The sequence below is a fragment of the Solea solea genome (assembly GCF_958295425.1).
Source record: "Solea solea chromosome 17 unlocalized genomic scaffold, fSolSol10.1 SUPER_17_unloc_1, whole genome shotgun sequence".
NCBI lineage: Eukaryota > Metazoa > Chordata > Actinopteri > Pleuronectiformes > Soleidae > Solea > Solea solea.
In genome coordinates, this window is record NW_026704018.1 from 68,153 (window position 1) to 93,408 (window position 25,256).

The 25,256-nt window shown below is 37.9% G+C and overlaps 2 protein-coding genes and 1 long non-coding RNA gene across 3 annotated transcripts in view; all 3 read right to left on the reverse strand.

The window, feature by feature from the left end:
• Positions 1–25,256, reverse strand: part of LOC131449257 (NACHT, LRR and PYD domains-containing protein 12-like) — a 107,069-nt gene that overhangs the window by 12,159 nt on the left and 69,654 nt on the right. The window contains exons 11-12 of the mRNA XM_058622101.1: positions 19,750–19,923; positions 19,478–19,651 (exon numbers count right to left, since the gene is read on the reverse strand). Coding sequence (XP_058478084.1) covers positions 19,478–19,651; positions 19,750–19,923 — 348 coding nt within the window. The remainder of the gene's footprint in view (positions 1–19,477; positions 19,652–19,749; positions 19,924–25,256) is intronic.
• Positions 8,707–10,794, reverse strand: LOC131449262 (uncharacterized). The gene is made up of 3 exons (XR_009234263.1): positions 9,941–10,794; positions 9,355–9,425; positions 8,707–9,019 (listed from the first exon to the last, which is right to left on the reverse strand). It is a non-coding gene; the product is annotated as an uncharacterized LOC131449262 (long non-coding RNA).
• LOC131449260 (neoverrucotoxin subunit beta-like) lies at positions 16,059–17,968 on the reverse strand. The gene is made up of 2 exons (XM_058622106.1): positions 16,764–17,968; positions 16,059–16,683 (listed from the first exon to the last, which is right to left on the reverse strand). The coding sequence occupies exons 1-2, from the start codon at positions 16,807–16,809 to the stop codon at positions 16,157–16,159; spliced, it is 573 nt and encodes a 190-aa protein (XP_058478089.1). The 5' UTR covers positions 16,810–17,968; the 3' UTR covers positions 16,059–16,156.

Here is a 25,256-nt window from a genome sequence, read left to right on the forward strand (position 1 = left end):
ACAGCTCTCATCCTTGATTTTGTCGAACACTTCTATGCACTGGCTCAGTCGTAGTACAGGATTCTTCTCTCACTGGCTCATTCCACTTCTCTTTGGACCCCCTTCAGGTGCACAGGTTCACAGGCAGCATCAGTCACTCAACTTCCTGTCTCCAGCAAGGCTCCTCCCACCATCTTTTCTGAAAGTAAACAGACCTACGGTCAAGCCTACGGAGGGTCAGCTAATGTGGGTTATTTGATGAAGCAATTGTGAGTCTTTTCAGCAGCAGTACTAGTAAAGGTCGACCTGTACATGTAGTGTTAGTACACGTTTCATTCAACTTAGTTGTCAACGTTGCATTAATTCTCTTAAACCAAACCTTGGCTTTGAATATGATATGATATGATACTTTCACGTGCTGTTTTATTCTTAGTTACCTTAGGATATTTAATATATGTCAACACAAATACTGAAATATAGACAAACCATCCATCCATTTTCTACCGCTCCATCCTCCATATGAGGATTGCAGAGATGCTGTGCTAATCTCAGACATACCTTAAGTAACAGTCAGTCCATCGCAGGGTCACATATAGACAAACAACCACTCACTCTCATACTCACACCTATGGTCAATTTAGAACGTCCAATTTACCTAATCCCCAACTCAGATTACATTTAGTTTAATAATATTTAATTCAAATCCAATAGTCAATTCAAATCATTTTTTCAAATTCTAAAAACATCTTTCATCAACCGTTTCTGCTCCAAGGTCGTCCGATGGTACTACTTTAATCTAATGACCAACATGGTTCAACACTATTGCTTTATTGTTTCTAACGCCTACATGGTTCATCATTAAATATCCAAACCGTCCATCTGGGAATGAGATTCTCAGTGTAGTATTAAACTACTCTGCATACAAATTTATGTGATCGTTCCAAAACTGTTCCAAAATGTATTTCCATCATTTCCCCCTCGCACAGATTTGAACTGTGCCAATCCTAAACTAGATGAATCAACGATAAGTCACATTGAACTTAATTCCAACATGCTAATTTATCACTCCACCATCATACTTCACACACTGTTGTGCAGGGGAACAACATACATATTGCAATAGGAGTTAACGCTTCAATCATTGCTCTTTTGAGATCAAATAACCTTTAATCATTGATTTATAGTCGTCATTGTGAACTCACTACTTTCCTGAACCAATAGATGTTCACATTGGATTGTATCATAGTTTAATGATGAAAATGAAATCAAAATCATGAAACACCAACATACATCTCCAGTAGAGAACAGTTTATAATCGTTTACTTGTTGAACACATTTCTTGCCAATTGATGAATGGAACTTTGGGCAGAAGCCAAATTTGGCCTTTTTGGTGGTCACTTTTCAAAAGTTCCGCCCTTATAGAAATATTATGCTCACAAATGTACTAACACCTTCACCTTGACCAGGCTGAGCTCCACAACCACGTTGCACTCAACCAGGGTCAGCTTGTGAACTTGTGCAGTGTTCCACAATGTGTCCAGTTTCACCACATCCACAGCACACATCTGGTGCGGCAGCGTCCTTTAAGTCATCATTCACTGCTGTGAGGGACATTGTCCACGTCACTGTTCATCACTGGAACTTGTGTCTTCGATCTTGCTTTTATTTTCAATTCCCAAAGCTGTAACTGTGCCAGCTTTCTCGTCACGGTCTCATTTTGTATCTCAAAAATATGTTCACTTTTCAGTGGCTCTGGATCTATTGTAGTGGGAGATTCACATCATTCTCTCCACATCATCTTTTGAGAAGCCTTGAACTTGGTCTCATCTCATCTGGAGTGCAGTATAGGTTCTCCACTGTTGATGTCCCAAGACCTTGAGTCCCCAAGTGTCAAGATTGTCTCCCACTGTTTTCTCTTCATATGCTCTCATCCACTCACTAGCCCCCTCATGAATGTCTAGCAGTCAGGACATCAGCCTCCCAAGGTCAAGTGTATGGTACCTAACGACCCTGAGTACCTTTAATTAAAATAGTATACTAACCAGGAGAAAGTCTATCTGGGGGGTGTATGTTGAGCCTGTATATTAGATCATAACCTGTCTTTTAAGAAACATATTATTACAAATTCCAATTTCTTTTCTTTTGTTGTTTTCTGTTTTCTGCTTTTTGCCTTTTCTTTTGTTGATCTGTAATGTGGATGTCCTCACTCCACACATTTGGCCATGCATTCTAATCCTGTATCTCCCATTTCACTGATATCTTTTGAATGCCCTTCATGAGGTCAGGATGTTTACTCCCCACACCAATATCTGATATCATATACATTGTTAATCTCTCCAATATTGTTTAAATCTCCACATTTGTTCCTTTAAACTTTTAAATGACATCCCTGATCTCATTCCAACTAGGCACTAGTTGAAAAGTGTTTCAATGCTACAGCAAAATACAATTCATTATGAGAAACAGCCTAAAGATCTAAATTCATCTACCAACATATTTGCATATATCTGAAGTCTTTTAAATATGTTCAATTTAAATTTATTTAACCAAATCTCTCTTGTATGTTTGCAGCTTACATACAGCGGCTTTAATCATCCTGTTTTCTCCTGCTCAAAGTTTTGAGTCTGTGCTGAGGAAAGGAAGAGAGAGGGCGGAGACTGAGGTCTCACAGAGGAACTGGGAGGTGACTGTACAGAATTATAGGGTAACATAGATAGCCCCGCCTTCTTCAAACTGACTTCTCCAGTTTTCTTTTTTCTTTTTTTTTAAGACAGCGAGGAGAACACTGCTCCAGGCTATGCCCAAAATCACAGAAATTGTAACTTCACATTCACTTTCTAGTTGCTATTTGCACCATTTCTAATCACTATAACTCAAGTCACTAAGCAGCGATACACTGTTAATTTATCCGTTAATTTTATTCTAATCAGCTGTAAATATGTATCTTAACTTTACCAATAAAAGTAATAAATGTCAACACCATCATAAACACCATTTCCAGATGAATTCATTTGATTTAGTAACTTAGCACATTCAGATTGCGAGGTTCAGTTGTAACACAGACAAGTTTGACTGCCAACACACTTTGGACAACTTTCAGCACAAACCCTGATACTGTTCAAAACACTCTTCACATTACACACAGACACACACACACACACACACAGACAGTACAATCTCTTATTTTACACAGTTTTCTTTTTCTCCTTTTCCTTCTCAGTCTGTCAGGTCTGTTAGTAGAGTCAGGGATTGGATCACAGTAGTCAGTCCACTACAGTATATTAAATGTATGCATGTATGTTTTCAGGAGATCCTTCATCTGGGCAGTGATTGTGTTTATTTAAGGCTTGAGAAGAGACAGAGCGTCCCCCGTTTTCTTCTCTGCCGTGGGATCCCTGAAGAGAACACAGCGTCCTGTGTCTCTCCTCATGACTTCTGATATCTCCTGAGCCTAATTGTAGATAATGTGTCCAAATGTCGTCAAATACCCTTAAGACGTGTCAATGAAGATCATTCTAGATTACACAGATTATTTCATTTTTTAACAATTTTAATCAAACCTTCAACTTATTCTTTGAATTTTGGCTCATTTCCACAGTTTTTCCTAACAAGCTTGCTTTTGTATGTGAAACTCTCCTTCTCTCTGTCACTGTATGTGAGTCTAACCAGAACAGCTGTTCTCATTCACCTCAAGGAATCAGCTATTAGAACCAGTTTGTTTACTATTTCTTAATCCTATTATATTATTAGTTATAGCCTAACGCGCATGCTATAATCCATTCAGCTACAATAAAAACTTAAACAATGTTTTATCATTTTATACCAAGACAGTCTAGCTGCAGACCTGCACTGTCAGGACCCTTCGTTGCAGACCTGCACTGTGAGGTCTCCTGCACTGTCAGGACCGGAAGTTGATTCGAAGCCTTTCAAAATAAAAGCGACCATACCGGAAGTACGTATTTTTCGTTCCCAATGTTTCTTGGATCTTTATTTTATGTTTACAATGTAAATATGTTTATGTGTATCCATGTGTTTAATGAAAGAGATTTAAAAAAAAAACTGTATATCTTTCCAGTTCAACTGTATAAGGTGAAAAAACTCAGGAAAATGTCAAGATAAAAAACGAACAAAATATTATATATAAAAAAAAGAAAATACAAAACATTATGACCACTTCTAGGGTTATTCTACAGATAATCAGTGCAAACTATGTAATAATAATAATAATACATCGTATTTTTATAGCGCTTTTCTTAACACACAAAGACGCTGTACAAACACAAAACGACAAAACAAAAACAAAAACAAAGGACAGGACTGGGATAAAACAATGGGAAATACACAGTTAAGTGTATGCAGTTTTGAACAGGTGGGTTTTGAGTAATGAGTGAATGTCTGTAGTGAATCTGAGTTCCTGATGAGTTGTGGGAGTGAGTTCCAGAGAGTGGGGGCGGCTGCAGCAAAGGCCGAACTAGATGTACAGCTATTGTTATGATCCCCTATAAACATTATTAGCCTACTCAAAACATGCATTATTTTACACCAGTATTTTAATTTAATATAATTCACAAAAAGGACAGCTGTTAGTTTAGTCTGCACTACAAATTCATATTGAAACAATAAATCTCTGTAAATACACCTTAATGTGTGATGGCATAATGCATCTACACTCCAACCTATTGCTGACTGTTCTTTGCTTCTATACCATTATTTATCATTGAAAATTTAGCCCCCTGCACTGCTGGATCCATTTACATATTGATTTAATTTTTTTATATAGGCATATCTTATGTTTGTTTGCAATTATAACACCTCATAATTCATTTAATAATTGCTTAATATTGTTTGTGCTATGTTCTTACCTTGTGCTGTTGGACCACATGGAGGGTGTGAGGGTTGATGATTTTAAATGAACTTAGCTTTGTGTATTCAAAGTTAATTACTGAATACCTAGTTACATGACCCACATAACCAATATCTCCTAAGCAGTTTTTTTAATGATTTTAATTATTAGTGTTTTAAGAACAACAACAACAACTTTTTCCACAATTTTAACTTTTGTTTTTTTTTCTTTCTACTCTTTGTACTCACAGTACGCCAAGTACCCTCGTTTGTCCATAATATCTTCACAGAAGAGCCACATATCTTCAATCTGGTAAAAAATAAATTTAAAAGGCTCAAGAATGAATTCTTTCTCTTCCTCATTCAGATCCATGGTGTCAAACAGCTTTCCCATTTCCTGCGCAGCCTCCTCAGTTTGGGTGCTGTTCATGTTCAAAATCTGAGGCATCTCCGCTCTGGCTGCAAACAAGTGTTGATGTTGTAATAAGTAAAACAAAATTATATAAAAATGATATGATATAACTCAGTTTTCTCGGTCTTTGAGTAGGAAAATGGCACATTTAAGTGAGCACTATCACACGTTAACAACGCTGAAAACTACCCAAAAGTCCAAAACCAGATTCTTTCAAATTAATATAACTTTACAGGACAATATATAGTGTGCAACATAACGTTCTAGTGAATAAAGACTGTTTCTGTTTCTTCGTATGACGCAAAGTTGTTGCACTTGACTGTTACTCACCTCGTCGTCTTCACATTTCACATGGGGAACGAAAAATACGTGCTTCAAGTATGCTCGCTTTTATTTTGAATATATGCTTCCGGTATGGTCGCTTTTATTTTGAAAGGCTTCGAATCAACTTCCGGTCCTGACAGTGCAGGAGACCTCACAGTGCAGGTCTGCAACGAAGGGTCCTGACAGTGCAGGTCTGCAGCTAGACCCCTCTCTTTTATACAGGTCTCTCTGACACTCAAGACTCAAAAGCACATCATTTCCACCCAAAATAACAAAAAGTAACACCCCGTTTTTTCTCATGCAGTTTTATGCAAAATGCCACACCCTTTGAGACTAGACTACCACAAAAACTATACCTAAATGAAATAAGCTATCTCCTTCATCTATTTTATTCAACTTTCTTTCATTATTATTACTATTATCATTATTATTTTCCCAATTATTAATCTGGATTCTAAATGTTTCCCTGTTTTTTCTTTCTTTCTTTGTTCCTGCTTTCTACTGTATTCCAAGACAAATTTTGTTTAACTATGCATCTGATTTAACAAACAACTCCCTAATAAATTCCAGTCATCACTCATCAGTTAACAAACACCATCTCTCCCTCTGTAGCCCTTCTCGCTTCACAGCCTGCAATGACCACATGTCACAAAACACAAGCTCTGCAGACTGAGCTTATGTCAACACACACATAAAACAACACAGAACAACACAAGACAACACTTAGTCCAAATTTTAACTTTTACTCAGTCTCAATTGTAAATGATGTCGACTTTAATAGAAATGTTAATTTTAAGACTCTTTTTAAAACGATTCCTCTTCTTCTCTTCCTCTGCCCTCAGTCATATAGGATCGATCCATTTATATACCGTCTTTTCCTACCGAATCTTGTTGCCTGACCTGGTGGATTAAGTAACATTTACTCATCTTTGTCTCTACTGAATTTGTCTGCTGGTTGGATCCGATAACTAAGACTATCCCTACCGAATGTTCTTACCTAACCAGCCCTTCAACGATTACCTAGCCATTACATAACATACATTTTCACGCTGCCATCTGATTCACACATGCAGGTACTTTTCATCCTCTAAACATGGCTGTTTAACCTTCACGTTACTCACTATACTACGTACCATGTGGTGCACGCTATTTATCATCCTTTTTATCTGCACTTTCACTTCCTTGGTTAAATAAACCCATGCATGGGATTTCACTTCTTTCCTTTAGAGATTTTCCTTTTCTTCTTCTCTTTAACTTAAGTTTTACAACTTCTATGCTCAATTTTCACTTAGTAGAAGAATACCATGTCTTACAGTTTCTTTTGAAATCTGGCACCGTATATTCAACTTACTGTGTTGTCACTCATTAGCTGAATTTTCATGCTTTCCGCCCAAAGTACATGACTTACAGGTATTTCCTTGCAGTATACAAATACTCTAGTCTGCACAACTCATTATTCTAACTTTTTTCTCTTTAACTTCTCTTCTTTGGTTAAATAAACCCATGCATGGGATTTTACTTTCATCCTCTAAAATATACACCTGTGCACAGGTTTTTTCCTTTTCCTTACCGTTTAGATTGTCCCTACTGAATTTACGCTCAATTTTAGTAGATGAATATCATGACTTACAGTTTCTTTTGTTAATCTGGCACCGTATATTCAACTTATTCAACTTGTTACTCATTCGATAACTTTAGCCAAACTACTAGCCTAATTTTATTTCTCTCTAATTCCTTATTCTTTACATCTCTTAAATTCTTAATTCTCTTTACACTTCTTAGAGGGGAACTTCCTCCCCCCTTTTGTATTTATACCTAAATAAAAACAAATTTAAATGAGGCCTCTGCACCATCAACACACCGCAGCCTGTCCCCACTCAAATGACTCTTTACAGCGTGCCCACAGGACCGCTGCAAAACAACAGCCAAATCAACAAACCCTCACTGGCTCCCAAGGTGAGAAAAACACTCACCCTTTTTAAGCGCCGGCTGGGAGCAAGAGTGGGTCCATGTGAAGAGGCCGCTGGAACCGCTGACCCAGAGCAAAAATACCTTCCCAAAATGTCGTTTTTAATCAGGCTTCCTTCTTCTTACGAACGATAGGTGATGAGTTGATGGTGTAGAAAGAACCCCTCTGACACAAGACTCGTACGGAACAAAAGGGATTTGATTTGGTTAAGTCCAGCATCAGACCGAGCTCTGCAGCAGCTCGGGAGAATGTGTTCTTGCCGAATCTCCGAACAATTCTGCCTGCTTAGGAGCAGGTTCATATTTTAAGGGTTTCTCTAACATCCTTATCTTAAAGCCCACATTTGGGGTTCGGTTCCCCCTTTTCCTGGGAAACAAGTTGTGTCAGCTCATTCTATACATTCTCACGATCGTACATCTTAGAGTGCTCAGGTTTGGACATCGGTGCCATTGAGTCAACACAGGAAGCATCTGCGCTTCTTTTACAAGCATTGTTTTCACGTCTGGCATACAGACTTCTGTTGTACCCAGATTGTAGGTGATGCAAAGTCAACTCTCTCATGAGGAAGTTCCTGTTTACTTCTCAATGCACATCTCTAACACAGTCCAGACAATTGAGCTGAATCAGATACTACAAAAACAGCCCATAGAGTGGCACTGGAAATGAGAAATTAAAATCTTAATAAAAATAAATATATATAGCCTACGTATAAAAATAAACAATAAAATAAAATGATGCTTGCATTTGTGTAGGTATTAGTTGCAATAAAAAGAATAAATAATAACATATTAACCACATATGCTATAACAGAGCGCCCATCTTCAGGCTACACCTGTTTTCTAAAGGTTTCTTATAGCACATATAATATTATAAACTGTACCACATATGGCTATTTTCTTGAAGGCATTTAACTTGCAGCACTGTGCAAAAAAAGAATGGCATCAACTGTGCCCAAGACAGTCTAGTTAAATACTCTACCCAAATGCAGGGTCAAATTAACTACAAATATGGGTTGTTTCAACTACATATATGTGTTATATTATATCCAAATGCTGGATCAAATATACCAGATTAATTCTAACACATTACAGTACAATCTATAAGAAAATAAATTGCAATACCGATATCTATAAAATTGTTAAACTACAAACCTACATGCTAGATTTGGTCATGCAAAGCATATATTATGCAATAAACACTTAAACAATACTGGAATCTTGGAAAAAATGTATTATTATCCACAATATAAATGTTTTCTAATTCAGGTCACTGCATGGAACAGTTCAAATGAGTATCAGTAAACACCTAAACATGCTCCTTGCATGCAAGTACTCTTGTTTGGAGGAACTTGACCAGTTTTCACTCCCGGACAACTGAAGAATTGATCCTTCTTGAGAAACTTCTTGAGAAACTTGAGCCTAGGACCAGCTTGTGATCAGCTCTTTGATGGTGGCCTCATCTAAAAGAAGAAAACTTTCCTCATCAATCCTCTTCTGAAAGACAAAAATAGAAAAAAAGACATCTTTGTTTTTACAACAGAGGAGCAGAAAACAAAAATGTTACATGGAAGCTACATGCATATTCCATCATTTATTATTAAAAAAAATTGAAAGCCTACAAAGGCATGTGCCCTATTCATTTATTTGAGTCACTTTGACACTTTACACGGAAGCTATTGAAAAAAAGAGGAAATAGAGATAGAGATATAGAGATATTTCATAAGAATTTATACAAAAAGGAATGCAGTCAACTCAATGACTATCCAAATGATCACTATGAAAAGCAATGCAGACATTGATATGCTGTGGATGGGAAAAACATGTCTTACCTTGGAATCTTTCTATAAGGTCTGTCAGTTGCCACTATGTCAAAGTATTGATGACAAAGCTGTCCATTGATCTGAAACAAACGCACAAATAAAATCACTATTAACTATTCACATATCACCATGCCAAAAGCAACGCAGACAAGAAGCAGAATGTAATCCAATGCTAACACAACAAGGTTGTTTGTGGGTGAACAGTGAACCAATCCTCCCTCTCTCCCTATGTATGTGTGTATGTGTGTGTGTGTATATACTTATATATGTATATATGTGTATATATGTATATATACACACACACACACACACATAGTGCAAAAAACACCACATTAATACTGCCTAAAAAACTGCGGTATAAATGACATATAAATAGCATGGTTAGCTGTTATACATGTCAGAGAACAGCATACATTAAGACTTTAACCGTAAACTGTACAATGACAACCTAAAAAAGTGCAAATGTGAAGCAGCATTGCTACAGCACAACTTACCCTCATCAATACTTGCAGCACTGTGAGGGAGAGCGGGCGAGAGCTACCGAACTTACTTATAGTATATATACATGTGTGTGTGACATGTAGTGTGTACAAACCTTTTATTATCTGCTTCACGACGACGACGATGCTGAGTCAGGTTCTGATTCGCGTGAGCGCTTGGTGCTTGGTGTGTGAACCTTCTGTCCACGTGATGACGTTCGAAGCACAAACAACCCAGGTGCTGAGTTAACCGATGTATGTTGGGTTGATGGATTTTGACCCACCACATGAGTTGCACAAACGTGACCCATATCCTATATAAATAACCCATAATGGGTTAAACATTTCATAACCCGGCAGTTGGGTTGTTAAAATAAGGGGTGTATGTTCTAATGCCGATTACTAGTGAACGGAAACTTTTTTTTCCAGATGAAAGAAGAGAGCCTACTCTTTCATAGAAGTCAACTGGAAATCCATCCAGCCCTGGAGCTTTATTATTTTGTATTAATTTAAGACAAGAAGTTAATTCTTCACACTGTATAGGTTTTTCCAACTCCTCTTTAATACGAGGATCTATGGTAGGTATATCAATGTTATCCAGGAAATGATCCATTGTAGTCGTATTTGCAGGAGGTTCGGACTGATACAGGTTAAAATAATAGGAAGCGAAGGTGGAGTTTATTTCAGCTGGGCTGTGAGTTAGGGAATGAGAGGAGTCATATATTTTTGATATGAAATTCATTCCAACTGCAGTACGACAACAATACAGTGTATAGCAATACACTTCTCCTGTCTCACCGTTTGTGTTTGCTCAAGCCCCACTTCTTCACTCTCATTATGCTCATCACTGTCCCTTCTTAATCTCTTCTTCCCTTTTGCTTGGCTGCGTTGGTTCATACCCTTATATCCTCTCCACTCTCCCTCATTGTCCCCCTCTCTCCCTTCACGAGTCGTACACAGATATCGTATACCGGAGCTTACAGGTCATCGGCTGATATCCATCCTACCACTCAATCCAACTCCTCCTCCTCCCACACTCCTTCAAACTACTTTGATATGTTGTTAAATCACTCGTTATTCCAAAAAACTTGCTTTCTCCCTCCAACCGACCGCCAAACACCCTGCCGACCCACTGTGACGTCCCGCGTGTCAACACACCCCAAACATTGTTTACGTCAGCGGCGCACTTAAATGACGACGATGGCGGGACGCTTAGTGTGTCGTCACTTTTGTTTGTAGTTTTTTTTATCTATCTCTTCTATTCTATTCTATCTATTATCTATTCATTTGGTTTATTAAAGGTGGGGACAATAATTATTGTGGCACCGTTAATTTGGGACATATTTTGGCTTTATTTTCATCTGGGTTGTTTGTTATAGTAATCATGCTTGTGTTCATTTATTGTGATTTTTGGATAATTGATGTTTGGATGGGAGGGGCAGAGGACCTACATAAAGAGCGCTCTACCTCCCACTCGAGCAGTGTATATTGGGTTACAGAGGAGGTAACACACCTATTTTTGCTCACAACTGAATTCAATTATTTTGATTGAGACTTGTACAGGTTTGTTCTTGGAAATATCATTTTGGGACAATTTTCATATTTTTTTAGATTTTCACCTGTAAATATTTTTCACAGTATGCATCTTGGGTTGGACAAATAAAAAGGGAAACACAACATCAGTCGACTATGCTATCATCTTTGGGTCTATTGAAGAGTTGCAGCAGAACCCCGTGACACATCTGAGAAATCCATTCATTTGACTGAAGATGGCAGCATTGTTGTTCTGTGTTAACGTCTGTTCTGTTAATGTTTGACTCCAGTTGATGCAGAGATAAGAGCTGACACTTGGTTTCCTGTTCAAAGCAGCAGTGATTTTGTGCTCAAATCAAATGTAGCAAAATAAACAAACACAAAACAACCATGTGGATATTAACGCTCTCTCACTTGCACATGAACAAGAAGTCGGTGCCATTTCAGCATTGTGACTTTCTTTAAAAAAATTTTAACCATGCAAGAATTTATTATTTCATCTGAACGAGGAATTATTAAACTGCAAGAAAATGCTATTGGTCCAGCTCAGGATATTGAATTATAATACTTTTGACCAAATTCTTGACATACAACATGGGCCAAATGTCCACCCTGTTATGGGACATTCTCATCTTTATTAATAAGTGTCTTGAATGCACAGTCATTGTGATATTTACATTTTCTAAGAACAAAAATGTCCCTCATTTGCTCAGTGAAAATATTTAAAAAAAATGTCCATATATAAGCATTATCTTGAAAAAAACATGTTCTAATTTAAGGCAAAATTTGGTTTCAACATATTTCTTTTGCAATAAAAAAAGAAATGAAATGAATTGTGCGCCATTTTTAGACAATTTGAGTTTTTCAATTCATTCACCACATTAGTTACCACAAAAACAAGCACAAATATTATTCCATTTTAATTTATTATCCTAAAAATACAGGGGTAACAGGGTGGACACAGCAGTAACAGGATGGACAACATGTAACAGGGTGGACATTACATTACTTTTCTCTTGTCTTGTTCTTTTCTCTCTTTGGTTGTTCGATTTCATTCTGTAGCCTCCTTCTGCCCTGTCTGGCATTCCTCTGCCCAACAACATATTGCCTAAAACACAAGAATGTTGTTACAATTTACAATGACTAGTGGATACATGTTCTGTATACAACAATACAAGGATAGACGGTCATATAGTCACATTAAAATAAATTGTATGGCCACACACATAGTCAGGGCAAAACCATCAGATAAGACAACTTTAGATTTTACTTCTCTTATCATTAAACTATCAACTTTCGTCTAACCTTGAGGGCCCTGGTTTGGGGGTATTTTCGTTATGTGGGGGACTTTCAGGTGTTGAAGGAGGCGTTAGCTGCAAAGTTGTTGTGGATTTCTTTCTCTGTGCTCTCTTCTCTCTTTCACTGAGGTCTGACACTTTCCTTTTTCTTCCTTCCTCTCTGTCACTTCTCCACCTCTCTTTCTCTTTATTTAGGTATTGAACCTGTTTTTCAGGGTCTGCATCACGCCATGCTTTTCTGCAGCAGACAGCGGTGCCATTCACTGACAAAAAGATGCATGTTGTTTAATCAGACATTTTGGTAAAAAACAACAACAACAACAAATGTATAAAAAAATGATATAAAAAAGAAAAAATACAAACAAATGCTGGAAATAATTATTCATTAGCCTTCTTAGGTCCACCCTGTTATTATGAGTCCACCCTGTTACTGTGCAAAATGGTAACGGGGTGGACAGTAACAGGGGGGACATTTTTGGCTAAAGTTAGCCATAGCTGCTAATGGGATGAACAACATGCTAGCACGAGGTGTCCACAGAGGAGGATTTATAACATATTTATTAACCATAGTTTAATATTTGCAAAAAAATATAAATTACAACAATAAAATGGAGTAACAGAATGGACGTGTTAAGCTTTGCCGAGTCAGTGAGCCATTCTAAAAGGCTAAAATACAGTAGATTGAAGAATGATACTTACTCTGCTTCTTGTTGAAAAGTTCCCTCCAAATATCTCTGCTACTTCCTGAGGATCATGTGACTTGAGGAATAGTCAGTGGGTGTATTTAAAGGGTTATCCATCAGAGTAACGGGGGGGACGTCAAAACCGGGACATAAATCATTTTGAAATGTTAAAGCATTAAAAATGAATTCATATAAAAAAATAACATTTATTCAGAAAATTGACAAATAAGATCATACAACAATAATGAAAAAAATATATATATTTTTATTTTTATTACTTATAATTGTAAGTGTAGTTGAGCAAACATGAATGGGGACACATCACTTTGGCCTGTTTGCAATAAAATCTGATAAATTATTTTTAATTAATTCATCCTTTTTATATATTGCTATGTTTTATGGTAGAAATGATCTTACTATTTAAAATGTGATTTTCTAAATGAATATTAGCATAATTTTAAACAAAATATACCATATAATGTCATGGGGACTGAAATGGCACCAATTGTAGGAATGACCCTGTTGCTCATAGCCCATTCTGGGCCTTGTTTGCCTTTTCATTAAAAGCAAGAAAGGCAGCAAGTGTTCCCATGATTGTTTTTCACTTGAACATTTACTGCTTCATAAATCCAACACAATGATAAGTAGACTGACCACATTTGCTCACTTTTGTTGTATGAACATGTGATATTTCTTACCAGGTTACCTGATTAGTGAGCATATACATGTATGATTATTATGTAGATATTTCAGACGTATATAACAGAAGCAAAGTTGCAAATTCTGACTCTATCCCTACTTGGTCTTTATAAGTCACAAAAACCTGAACATTGTGTATATCTAAGGGTTTCACAATTCACCTTTTTTCCATAGTTAACTCGCGATTAATCTCTATATAAAAAATATAGTTAGAATCAAATAAACACAAAGAAAAAATGTCTTTTATCTTTGATTTCTTCTTTCAAATAAAAAAGTGCATTGTAGACCCACTTAACATTTCTATTTCAAAAACACAGCACATAAAATGCCACAACAATGTGGTCTTAAAACTGAAGAGGGAGTAGACAACAAACGACAAACAGAACAGGGCCTAATGACAGTTAAATGAATGAAAAACTGCAGTCATTAGACACATCAGATTCAGAACTCTGAACTCTTAGTGCTAACTTTTCTCCTATTAATTAAGCCAATTGCTAAGGTAACATTTTCAGTGGACAGTGCTGCTACCGCTGTAGTTAACTTAGCTTCATCCAGTGGGCCGCGATTAACCGTTATCAAAAAAAATTAACGCGTTAATTTTTTTAATTAATTGATTTGTGAGTGTGTGTGGGAGAGTGTGTGGTTTACAAACTTCAGTTTCCTGTGTGAAAACCTGATAAAAACTACGTCAGTTTTAGTCTACGATATCTCCAGAACATTTTCACGTCTTTATCTCACTGTCGGACAAACTTGGAGCTGGTAATTTTTGTACTGTTGCTAATGGAAACACAAACAAATACATCATGTATTATACCGACCTAAACGGTTAATAACAACATACAGAAACTTTCTCAAGTAACTTTTTTTGAGTTATTTCATGCAAAAAAAAAAACATTCTTGTCTTGGATGCTGCGTTTTTTTGTTTTTTTAAAATACTTTCTTCCACCACACACACACACGCACACACACACACATACATAGACACACACACACGCACACACACACACACACACACACACACACACACACACACTGCTGCCTCCATCACTACGTTCAAATGTCTTATTTTGTCACTTCAGTGTTTGAAATCCTTTGTTCAGATTGACGTCAGTGACACAAAGTGACCACACGAGGCAGCAGAGGACCAGCAGCTCCTGTGTCCCCGCAGCTAAAATCACTGGTTTTCTCTATGGGCTTTGGTGTGGGAGAGTGAGTGGATGGAGCTGTTAATCTATGACCTAAAAGAGCGTAGACTTAATCTGACATAGATTGTATTAGGTGTCAGTACCTCGTCATCAACACAACAAAGTAGATTAAAGTGATATGATGTGGTTTTTATTGATGTTGAAAATGTCATTCTTCATTAAGCCACAGAAACAGAAACCACAGACACTGATGATGTTTGGAAAGTGCAAAAACCCTCTGAGTGTCATGAGTTTCCTGTCACTGTGGACACGTTCTTCACTGTCGTTCACAGAGCAGCAGGAGGACAGAGGTCATCCTGAGGTCACGCACACTCAGTTTCACCTGCATCACAGCAGAAACCACACTTCCTCATTCATGGCATAATCTGCTCATGTGTGTTTCATTTTCCATGTGTGTGTGTGTGTGTGCGTAACTCTGAGTGTTGTTCTGCTCACACGCAGCAGGGGGCGCTGTTGTCAGGCAGCATGAAGAGGAGGAGAAGCAGTGCATGCTGGGACAGAAAGGCTCGTCAGTGAGAAGATGATGTTCTTCAGACAAAGAGTCAAACTCTTAACATCTTTATTTACTTTGTTTTCTATTGGATTGAAAACCTTGAATTTTATTTTATATTATTTTGACTTCTTTCTTTTTATTTTATATAAAGCATATATTCATTTTTAATTGATTTTACTTTCTGTATCTTTTAATTTCACTTTCAAACATTCACTTTTTGTTATTTTTATCTCAGTGTGTGTGAACCTGTGTGTTTCAGGCTGGTTCTCAGCAGCAGGGGGCGCTCACAGCGCAGGACGGCGGCTCAGTTAATGACAGACATGTTGATTTTTTAAGTCTTTATTTATTGATGGTTTCAACAAAGAATGACTGAGACGAGCTTTGACCTCGTCCACCACTGAAGCTGCTGTCTCTTCATGTCCTACAGAGGACACAGAGACACTGAGGAACCACGACAGACCCAGAACCCAGGATAAACCGGTTCAGTGAATGTGGTCCTGAAGGTGTGGAGGTGGATCAGTGAGTCAGAGGAGACGCTGTAGAAGGACAGAGTCCCAGCAGGACAGTCCACATACACTGATACTCTGTGAGAGACAGAGGACATGATGGGTGTTTGTGTCCCACAGTGAAGGAGAAAGTGACCATCATCATCAGAGCAGAACAGACTCCAGGACTGATCATTACGTCCAAACAAACAGTCAGAACTGATGCCTTTCCTCTTGATTCCGCTGTAACTCAGTGATATATTAACTCTTCCTCTCCACTCGACCTCCCAGTAACAGCGACCAGTCAGACCAGGTCTACACAGCAGCTGAGGACAGAACTTAAATCTGTCTGGATGATCAGGATACGACTGATCTTCTGTCACAAAGGTCATTTTCCTGTTGTCGTCAGACAGTATGAGTTTTCTGTGCATTGTGTTTGTGTCCAGTTCCAGTTCACATGAATCTGATGAAGACAACGAGACACAGCTGCAGTTTATTGATGATCAGCTGATATGTTGTTATTTCCTGTAAATCCATACTTACACTTCCTGACACCAGGTTTTAACCTCTGCTCTCCAGCATGGTCCATCCTGGAGGAAGAAACAGTCTGAATGAGTTTCTGTCCAACATGAGTCCAAACTGTTGTCTTAATGACGCACTCTGGTGGACACAATGATGAACTACAAGGACAGGTGTGTTTCAAAGAGAAGACGGTGGCTGTTTCTCAATACTCAAGTAAGCAAGTATGTACTTGCTTACTTGGGAAGTATATACTTGAGAAGTACGCTGGGAGTATATACTTGCCAAGTACGGGACTTCACAAGTATGTGGTTGTTTCTCAATACTCAAGTATGCAAGTATGTATGTATTGTTCTGCTGTAGTTCTGCTGTAGTGCTGCAGTGCTGCAGCCTCATTAGCGCCACCTACGGTGTTGATAAAATAACACGTCAACAACAAATCTATGGATCACACCGAGCATCTAATGACAGCGACGTCTGAGCCAGCGGATCATTTCATCAGGACAGGCCGAGGTCACGCTGCTCTGTGCCGGGCACAGTGAGCGCCGAGCGTCCGCAGAGGCGGAGCTTATCACCTCCGACAAACGTCGCTGCCAAACTATAAATACGTCATATCTTCATACACAAACCACATGTTTGATTTCTAAATGACTCATTTCTCGCCTCAAATGATGTTAAAACTTTGTTCCGGGACAAAGAAAAATATTTATTTCAGATTTATATTTCTATTATCTGCTGCTATGCTCCGCCCAAATGTAATGTCGTTTTTGTCAGGCTTCCTTCTTCTTATGAACAATAGGTGATGAGTTGATGATGCAGGAAAAGACCCCACTGACACAGGACTTGTACCGAACAAAGGGATTTTATTTAGTCACAAGTCAGGCGTCAGAACCAAGCTCTGCAGCAGCTCGGGAGAATGTGTTCTTGCCGAATCTCCGAACAATTCTGCCTCAGAAAAGCAAAACTAACCTTATATAGATTTTCTAGCATTCTTATTTGCAGGCATCACATGTTTGGACCCCCGCCTTTCTCCTGTTTCCATAATGCAACAACTTGAAAAACAAGTTGGGTCCGGATATACCATACTGTCCCATGATCTTTAAATTGGACAATATCACCATTTAGTCAAACAAGAGACATCTATATTTCCTAACTAACCATATTCAAAACAGACCCTCAAGTTTCCTGTCCTATACAGGATGCCTATTGTAAAACGTATGGTCTGACTTGTCATGTCCAAGAGACCCTCTTGTCTCATGTTTACTTATTAATGTCAATCATCAATACATTTAAGTATTAAACTTTAGCTGTGTTAATGTGTTCTTCTTAGTTCATATACTTCAGTATTCTGGGATACATGGCCATCCCAAGTACGCTCAAGTCACCTCCGATGCATACCTGGTAAAAATGGGCGGAGCGAGAATACTTCCGGGTCCTCGCTGTTCGCTTACTTGAGAATTGGAACAGCACTTGAACAGTACCGGAGTACGCAAGTACGCACAAGTATGGATATTGAGAAACGGCCGGTGTCTGCAGAACCAGAGACCACAGTTTCAGGAGGCTACGCATTTACTCAACAGCGCCACCACGTGGACAACACAGAAGACAACTTCTGTTTATACATTTGAAACCCACCACGAGTAAACCAGCAACAAGTTGGCCCAGCACAAACCAAGTAAACAAAGAAAATAGATAAAAAAGAGGGATTTCATTTGTATTTTTTACAGTGTTTCAAATCGCAGTATTGTGGGTCTAAAAACCATAAACTTTGTATTTGAATTACGGTTGTTTGATCGCTTGCTTGAATCGATACCTAGTTTCCAGTGCTTTCGTGGTTTTTTCAGCTGTGCGTCACAGAGGAAACACATGGCTACTTATGCAGCTGCTGCTGCGGAGGCTCGTCGCTGTTACTGCTGCTTCCAAAACTTGTGTGTTTTCACCGTTGAATGAAGAATGAAGAACAACTTGATAGTAGCTGTTAGATGACGAACATCTCGTACACAACTCACTACAAACACCACAGAATAAAGACATCTTTACTTTAGTTTGACCGTAGACTGTTTGAAGTGGACCAGGACTGTTCTGTACCCAGTACCAGGACTTCTCACATGATGCTGCTACTCTGTGCAGATGATCTGTCCAGTTCATGGTTCTGGTCGTTTCTCAGGCTGAACTACGTGACATTCACTCGTTCTCACCAGAGTCTAGTGTTTGCTTCTAGTTTTCTAGTTTATTGTCAAACAAGAACAATATCTATCAGGCAGATGATCTGCTGTGGCGCCCCCTAAAGGGAGGAGCCAGAAGACGGAGAAGAACAACAGGTGTTTAAAAAGTGTCACTAATGTTTGGTTATACTCACTGACAGAGGAAAACATAATAACAGGACATCTTCAACCTGAACCTGCTGACAAGTTTGAATACTGCTGATGAACATGAAGAGGAAGGAGGAGGAGGAAGAGGAGAATACCTGAGAGTGTCCAGTCTCCAGTGAGGACTCTTCAGTCCAGCAGACAGCAGCTTCTCTCCTGAGTCTCCTGGATGATTGTAGCTCAGGTCCAGTTCTCTCAGATGGGAGGGGTTGGAGTTCAGAGCTGAGGTCAGAGAAGAACATCCTTCCTCTGAGACCAGACAACCTGACAGACTAGAGTTAAGAAGATATGATGAACTCAGTGATTCAGAAAAAACATCTTCATCAACAAGAACCTTAAGAAGCAAAGAGTCTGAGTCAGAGTTCTGACCTGAGAGTCTCCAGAGAACAGTGAGGACTCTTCAGTCCATCACACAGCAGCTTCACTCCTGGATCCTGCAGGTCATTGTTACTCAGGTCCAGTTCTCTCAGATGGGAGGGGTTGGAGTTCAGAGCTGAGGTCAGAGAAGAACATCCTTCCTCTGAGACCAGACAACCTGACAGACTGGAGTTAAGAAGATATGATGAACTCAGTGATTCAGAAAAAAACATCTGCATCAACAAGAACCTAAAGAAGGAAAGAGTCTGAGTCAGAGTTCTGACCTGAGAGTCTCCAGAGAACAGTGAGGACTCTTCAGTCCATCACACAGCAGCTTCACTCCTGGATCCTGCAGGTCGTTGTTACTCAGGTCCACGTGTCTCAGACGAGAGGACACAGAGCTGAGGACTGAGGACAGAGCTTCACAGCTTCTCTCTGAGAGTTTACAGCCACTCATTCTGAGGAGGAGTTCAAGAAAATCTATTCACATATGTAATTAAAAAAATAATCAGGGACAGGTGAGGAGCGAGAGAAGGGTATCAAGGAGAAACTGCGAGCTTTCAGAAGGCCGTCCCCATCCTCTCCAGAAGAAGTATAAGCTTTGACTGATTTTTGAAGAGTTGGAAAGCTAAACAGAACGTGCTATATTCACCACATGATGAGAATATTTATGGGTCAATGACATGACGGCTAATTATACTGTCCAACTGCATTTTTTCTTGTTAAAAATATATTCGAGAAAAATATATTCAAAAATCATTAGGCATTTCATTTGTATTGCTACGGAAAGTGTAAAAATATCATGTGGTGTGACCGTCCAGTCATGAATCCAGTTTTGGACATTTATTTAAAATGAATCTTAATCTATTCAAATGTATTATCTGCCCTATGTGGCATAAATTCTAAAGTGTTTTGTAACCTCATGTGAAATTACAGTGATCTTGTAATGACATTTCCCTCTTATTTACGTTTATTAAGTAAACTTTGTCCGAGTATGTCCATTTTATGAAATATCATGTGGTGCGACCATGAAGAAACCACCATTTTTTGGAACTTTCATTTTCAAAGCCACCCCAAGACAGGAAGTTACATCACAAACAACTTTGCAGAGGACCCACAGAATCAGTTAGCAGGTTTGTAACTCTCTCTCATCTTTTAAAATAACTGCTTTTAAAATGGCTGGTAGATAGTTTCCAAATATGGATGTCATGTGGTATGATCTCAAAAACACAATAAATATTGATTTATTTTTACAAATTCATAATTTGATACCAACTTTTGTTTAGGTGTCCAATGCTATGCCTGTAAATGTTGATTGAATATGAAATATCATGTGGTGCGACCAAATATCTTGTGGTGCGACCAAATATCATGTGGTGCGACCATTGCAGCTAGCTTTCAATGAGTTGTAGACTTATTTTAAAGGAAGTTTTGTGTTTTAATATCATTTTGATGGTTTATATATTTAAAAGGTAGTAAATTGTTATAATATTTAAAAGATAAAATTGTGCTTTTTCTTAATTTTTCATACAATTCAGAAGCAATGCTTTATGTTAAATCCTTATTGATAACATTGGCACAAAAAAATAAAGAACAAATATTTGTAACATGTCATGTTGCCATTATGTCTTTCTAAAGTTTAAAAAAAAAAATCCATTTCATTAGATGCCGCTCTCAAGCAGTGAAGACCGTGGGCCACAGGCAGCGTGTGAACTCTGACCCTGGGTACCTTGCAAGGAGAACAGTAAGGTTTATGTAAAAGCTAAAAAAAACTTTGTATTAAAAAGCAACTTGAATTACATGAAGTTATATTGTGTGGAGGGGATTTAAAATATAATACACATTTTAATTGAAATGTCAGTCTGCTGTATCTGAAAAAAGCCAAACTGTATACACTGTAGCTTGACACAATACTAAATTTGTTTCAGCTACCAGAGAAGAAAGCAGCAGGGAAAGATTCCTTATGTAGGGAGGTATCGTGCTTTTGCAAACATGCCAAAATGAAAATATGCTCATGTTACCAGCCTGTAAAAGTTGACATGCGGAACACCACATCCAACATGGAGGAGGCCTCAACCTCACAGTCACAGAAGGGGGAAAGTGATCAGGGTTTATGTTTTGTGATTGTAACATACGATGAACTTCCATATGTAGGCCAAGTTCTTGAGGTTGTGGGAGAAGATATCAGGGTCAATGCTATGCGTACAGATCCTGTTGATCAGTAGTTTAACAAAGACATATACGAAGGTTAACATATAACAAAAGAGCTTTGATGATGCATTTTGATGACAACAGTGCTTTGATACCAACTATAACAATAAATAGATAAAAAGAGTTACAGTTTTGCCTGCTGGAAGGTTTTACAGTCAGGGAGTAAGAACTTATTCACGTGAATAAAAGCTCCAGATGCCATATTCTACTATAAGAAAGATGTCATAGCAGTCATCTCTGAACCTGAGCCAACAACTTCTCGCTGTTCTAAATTGAGAAGCCAAGACTGGAAAAAGTTTAAAAGTTCCTGGGGTTAAGGAAATACCTAAACCATATCTCCAACATTTATATAAGAATGAGGAGGATGGTATGAATAGTTAGATGTCTTCAAGTTTGATGTGTCTGAGTTCATCTTGTTCCTTACTGATTTGTGAAATGTTTACAAAAATATACATGAATGTACCGTTCACTTCAACACAGTGTTTGTAAAAGAATGGCAATGAAAGTTAATGTGTTAACCAAAATGAAATGAAAAGTGTTGAAAAGAGATGTTTGTCTTCAATATTTAAATTAATAAAATCTGTTTTAAACAAATGATTGTCTCTTATTCTATTGATTTGTAAGAGATTTAAGCTGGTTTCATCATGTGGTGCGACCACCCATCATGTGGCGCGACCATTAATAGCAATAACTGTAGCAAAATAAAAAAAGTGATACCTTCTTTCTGTGGCAGAAACTTATTCACTGATGGGGTAAGATGAAGTTAGTGGGATTTTGTTTACATTTTCATTATTTTTATGCATTTTACAGGAAAAATTAGCACGCAAACTACATGCAAAACGGTGACCGTGACTTTAGAGGAATGAGGATTATATCAGTATGTATGACAATTCAACAGAAATCCAAATAATTAGTTTCTAGACACATCATTTTACTAAGAACTTGTGAAAAAAGGGTAAATATGTTGATTAAATAAATACATTTTTAAGATGATTGATGGTCGCACCACATGACATTTTGGAGGGTAACGACCAATTAATTTACATGAAAAACCACCAAAATATCGTAATTCAAGATTTTAACATGTATGCATGTACACATGACATTTTAAAGCTTTGACCAATTGCAATAGAAATTCATAGTTATATTTTTAAATTTACCTGTTAAAAAACCTTATATGTCATTGACCCACATACAGGCGAGGGTTGCTGTATAAGGACACATTTTCTGTGGAATGAACAGAGACCTTTTCTTTTCTTTTTTAGAGCGCCATGGTGGGGGCCCTCAGCCCACAGGTGGGAGAGGCTTTCCCTCACAGCTAGATATTTTATCTAGCTCAGGCCAGGGTCTTTTCTTAGAGACCCCGGCCTTGGGATCACTCTTTTTGTTTGTCCTTTTTTCTATTTCTTGCTTATGTTTGGTGTTGTTATTTGTTCAGGGAGCAGATCTTTCAATTTTCATCTTGTTAAGTTTGTTGGTACACTTACAAGTAAATAAGTATGGCTAGTGACAAATGAAAATTCATTTCCTTTAATGTCAATGGGCTGTTGAATCCAGTTAAACGTAGTAAAATCCTATCTAAAGTGAGAACAGAACAAGCCCATGTGGTTTATTTACAAGAGACCCATTTGACAGACAAGGAGCATATAAAGCTAAAGAAAAGGGGCTTTACAAATCTGTTTTTTTCTTCATACAAATCAGGGCAGAGAAGAGGAGTTGCTATTCTCATTTCAAACAAGCTACATTTTGAAAAACTATTCGAAATGGGTGATAAAGAGGGCACGTTTATTTTAAGTAAGGGGTAAGATAGATGGGAATCCAATTACCTTACTGAATGTCTATGCACCCCCAGGGAGTGACATTAGTTTCTTCCAAAAAATAACCAATATCATGGTAACTGAAACAGAAGGCCTCTTGATCTGTGGAGGGGATCTAAATATACATCTGCAGCCAAAGTTGGACTCATCTTGTGGAAAAACCCAGGATAGGAAGTCCTTCTTTAAGAAAGTAAACACACTATTTGAGGAGGTGGGCTTGATTGATATATGGCGAGATTTTTTCCCTAACAGAAGGGATTACACTTACTACTCTGCTCCTCACTCTCTCTATACAAGAATAGATTATTCAATAACATTTGGGAAGGATAAAGATAAAATACATACTTGTGGAATCTGGACAATAGATCTAAGTGACCATGCACCAGTATACTTATCCGCTGATTTTGGCCTGCGATCAAAAAATAATACATGGAAATTGAATTCCAGTCTGTTGAATGATCTGTCTTTTAAGGCACAAATTAAATCAGAAATGTGTCTCTTCTTAGAATTCAATGATACTGGAGAGATTTCACCTCCCATGTTATGGGATACTCTGAAGGCTGTTCTGAGAGGGAAAATTATAGCAATATCGTCATTTAAGAAAAAAAATAGGAATAAAAAGTTAGAGGATTTAAAAAACAAGCTAAAGGTACTAGAAGGAAAACATAAATTAGATTTGGCACAGAATACATTGAGAGAAATTAGACACACCAGGAATGAAATTAATAATTTGGCCACACAAGAAATCGAGAAAGATTTAATGTTTCTGAAACAGAAACACTACGAAAGTGGCTCCAAATCTATGAAAGTATTGGCATGGAAATTGAAAAAATGGATAGCCGAAAATACAATTCATAAAATTAGGGATCCAAGGACAAAAGCGATAAAAAATAAACTAAATAAAATTCAGGAAGCTTTTGAAGTGTTTTACAAAACCTTATATTCTGAAGTCCCAGGTGGGAGTGTGGCCCAAATTGACAGCTTCCTGAATTCCCTAGATTTACCCACTCTCGATGAAAATCTAAATAAAATGATGACTGCGGATATAACTGAAGAAGAATTAAAAGTTGCAATTGGTAGATTTAAATTAAGCAAATCGCCAGGATCTGATGGCTACACGGCAGAGTGGTACAAGGAATTTAAAAAAGAACTAATACCTGTTTTACTTCCTACTCTGAATTGGGCTTTAAAAAATGCGCAAACGCCACCCAGCTGGAAGGAGGCAATAATTTCAGCCATACCAAAAGAAGGCAAGGATAAAGTGGAGTGTGGCTCTTTTAGGCCAATCTCTGTTGTTAATGTGGACTATAAATGATTTACTTCTGTTATGGCCAAACGATTAGAAGAATTCCTGCCGACACTGATACATAATGATCAGACAGGTTTCATACACCAACGCCAAACACAAGACAATATACCAAAGACACTACATATTATGGATCATATACAAAGAAATCAAACTGAAGCAATTGTGATGAGCGTAGATGCTGAAAAGGCCTTTGATTCGGTTAACTGGATTTTTCTCTACAGAGTGTTGCATAGAATTGGCTTCCACGATACAATTATTAAAACCATACAGGCACTATATGACAAACCTACCGCCAGGGTCAAGGTCAATGGATATTTGTCAAATAGTTTTACCCTAGAAAGGGGCACCAGACAGGGCTGTGCATGGTCACCACTACTCTTCGCATTATATTTGGAACCACTAGCTCAGTACATCAGACAAAGAGAAGATATTAAGGGAATCATTATTAAAGGGA

Bases quoted from the DNA above. Each gene is read 5' to 3' on its own strand.
- LOC131449260 (XM_058622106.1), bottom strand. From the start codon at position 16,809: ATGGACCATGCTGGAGAGCAGAGGTTAAAACCTGGTGTCAGGAAGT. The intron at 16,684-16,763 runs GTAAGTATGGAT...TGTCTTCATCAG, and splicing joins AAAACCTGGTGTCAGGAAGT to ATTCATGTGAACTGGAACTG.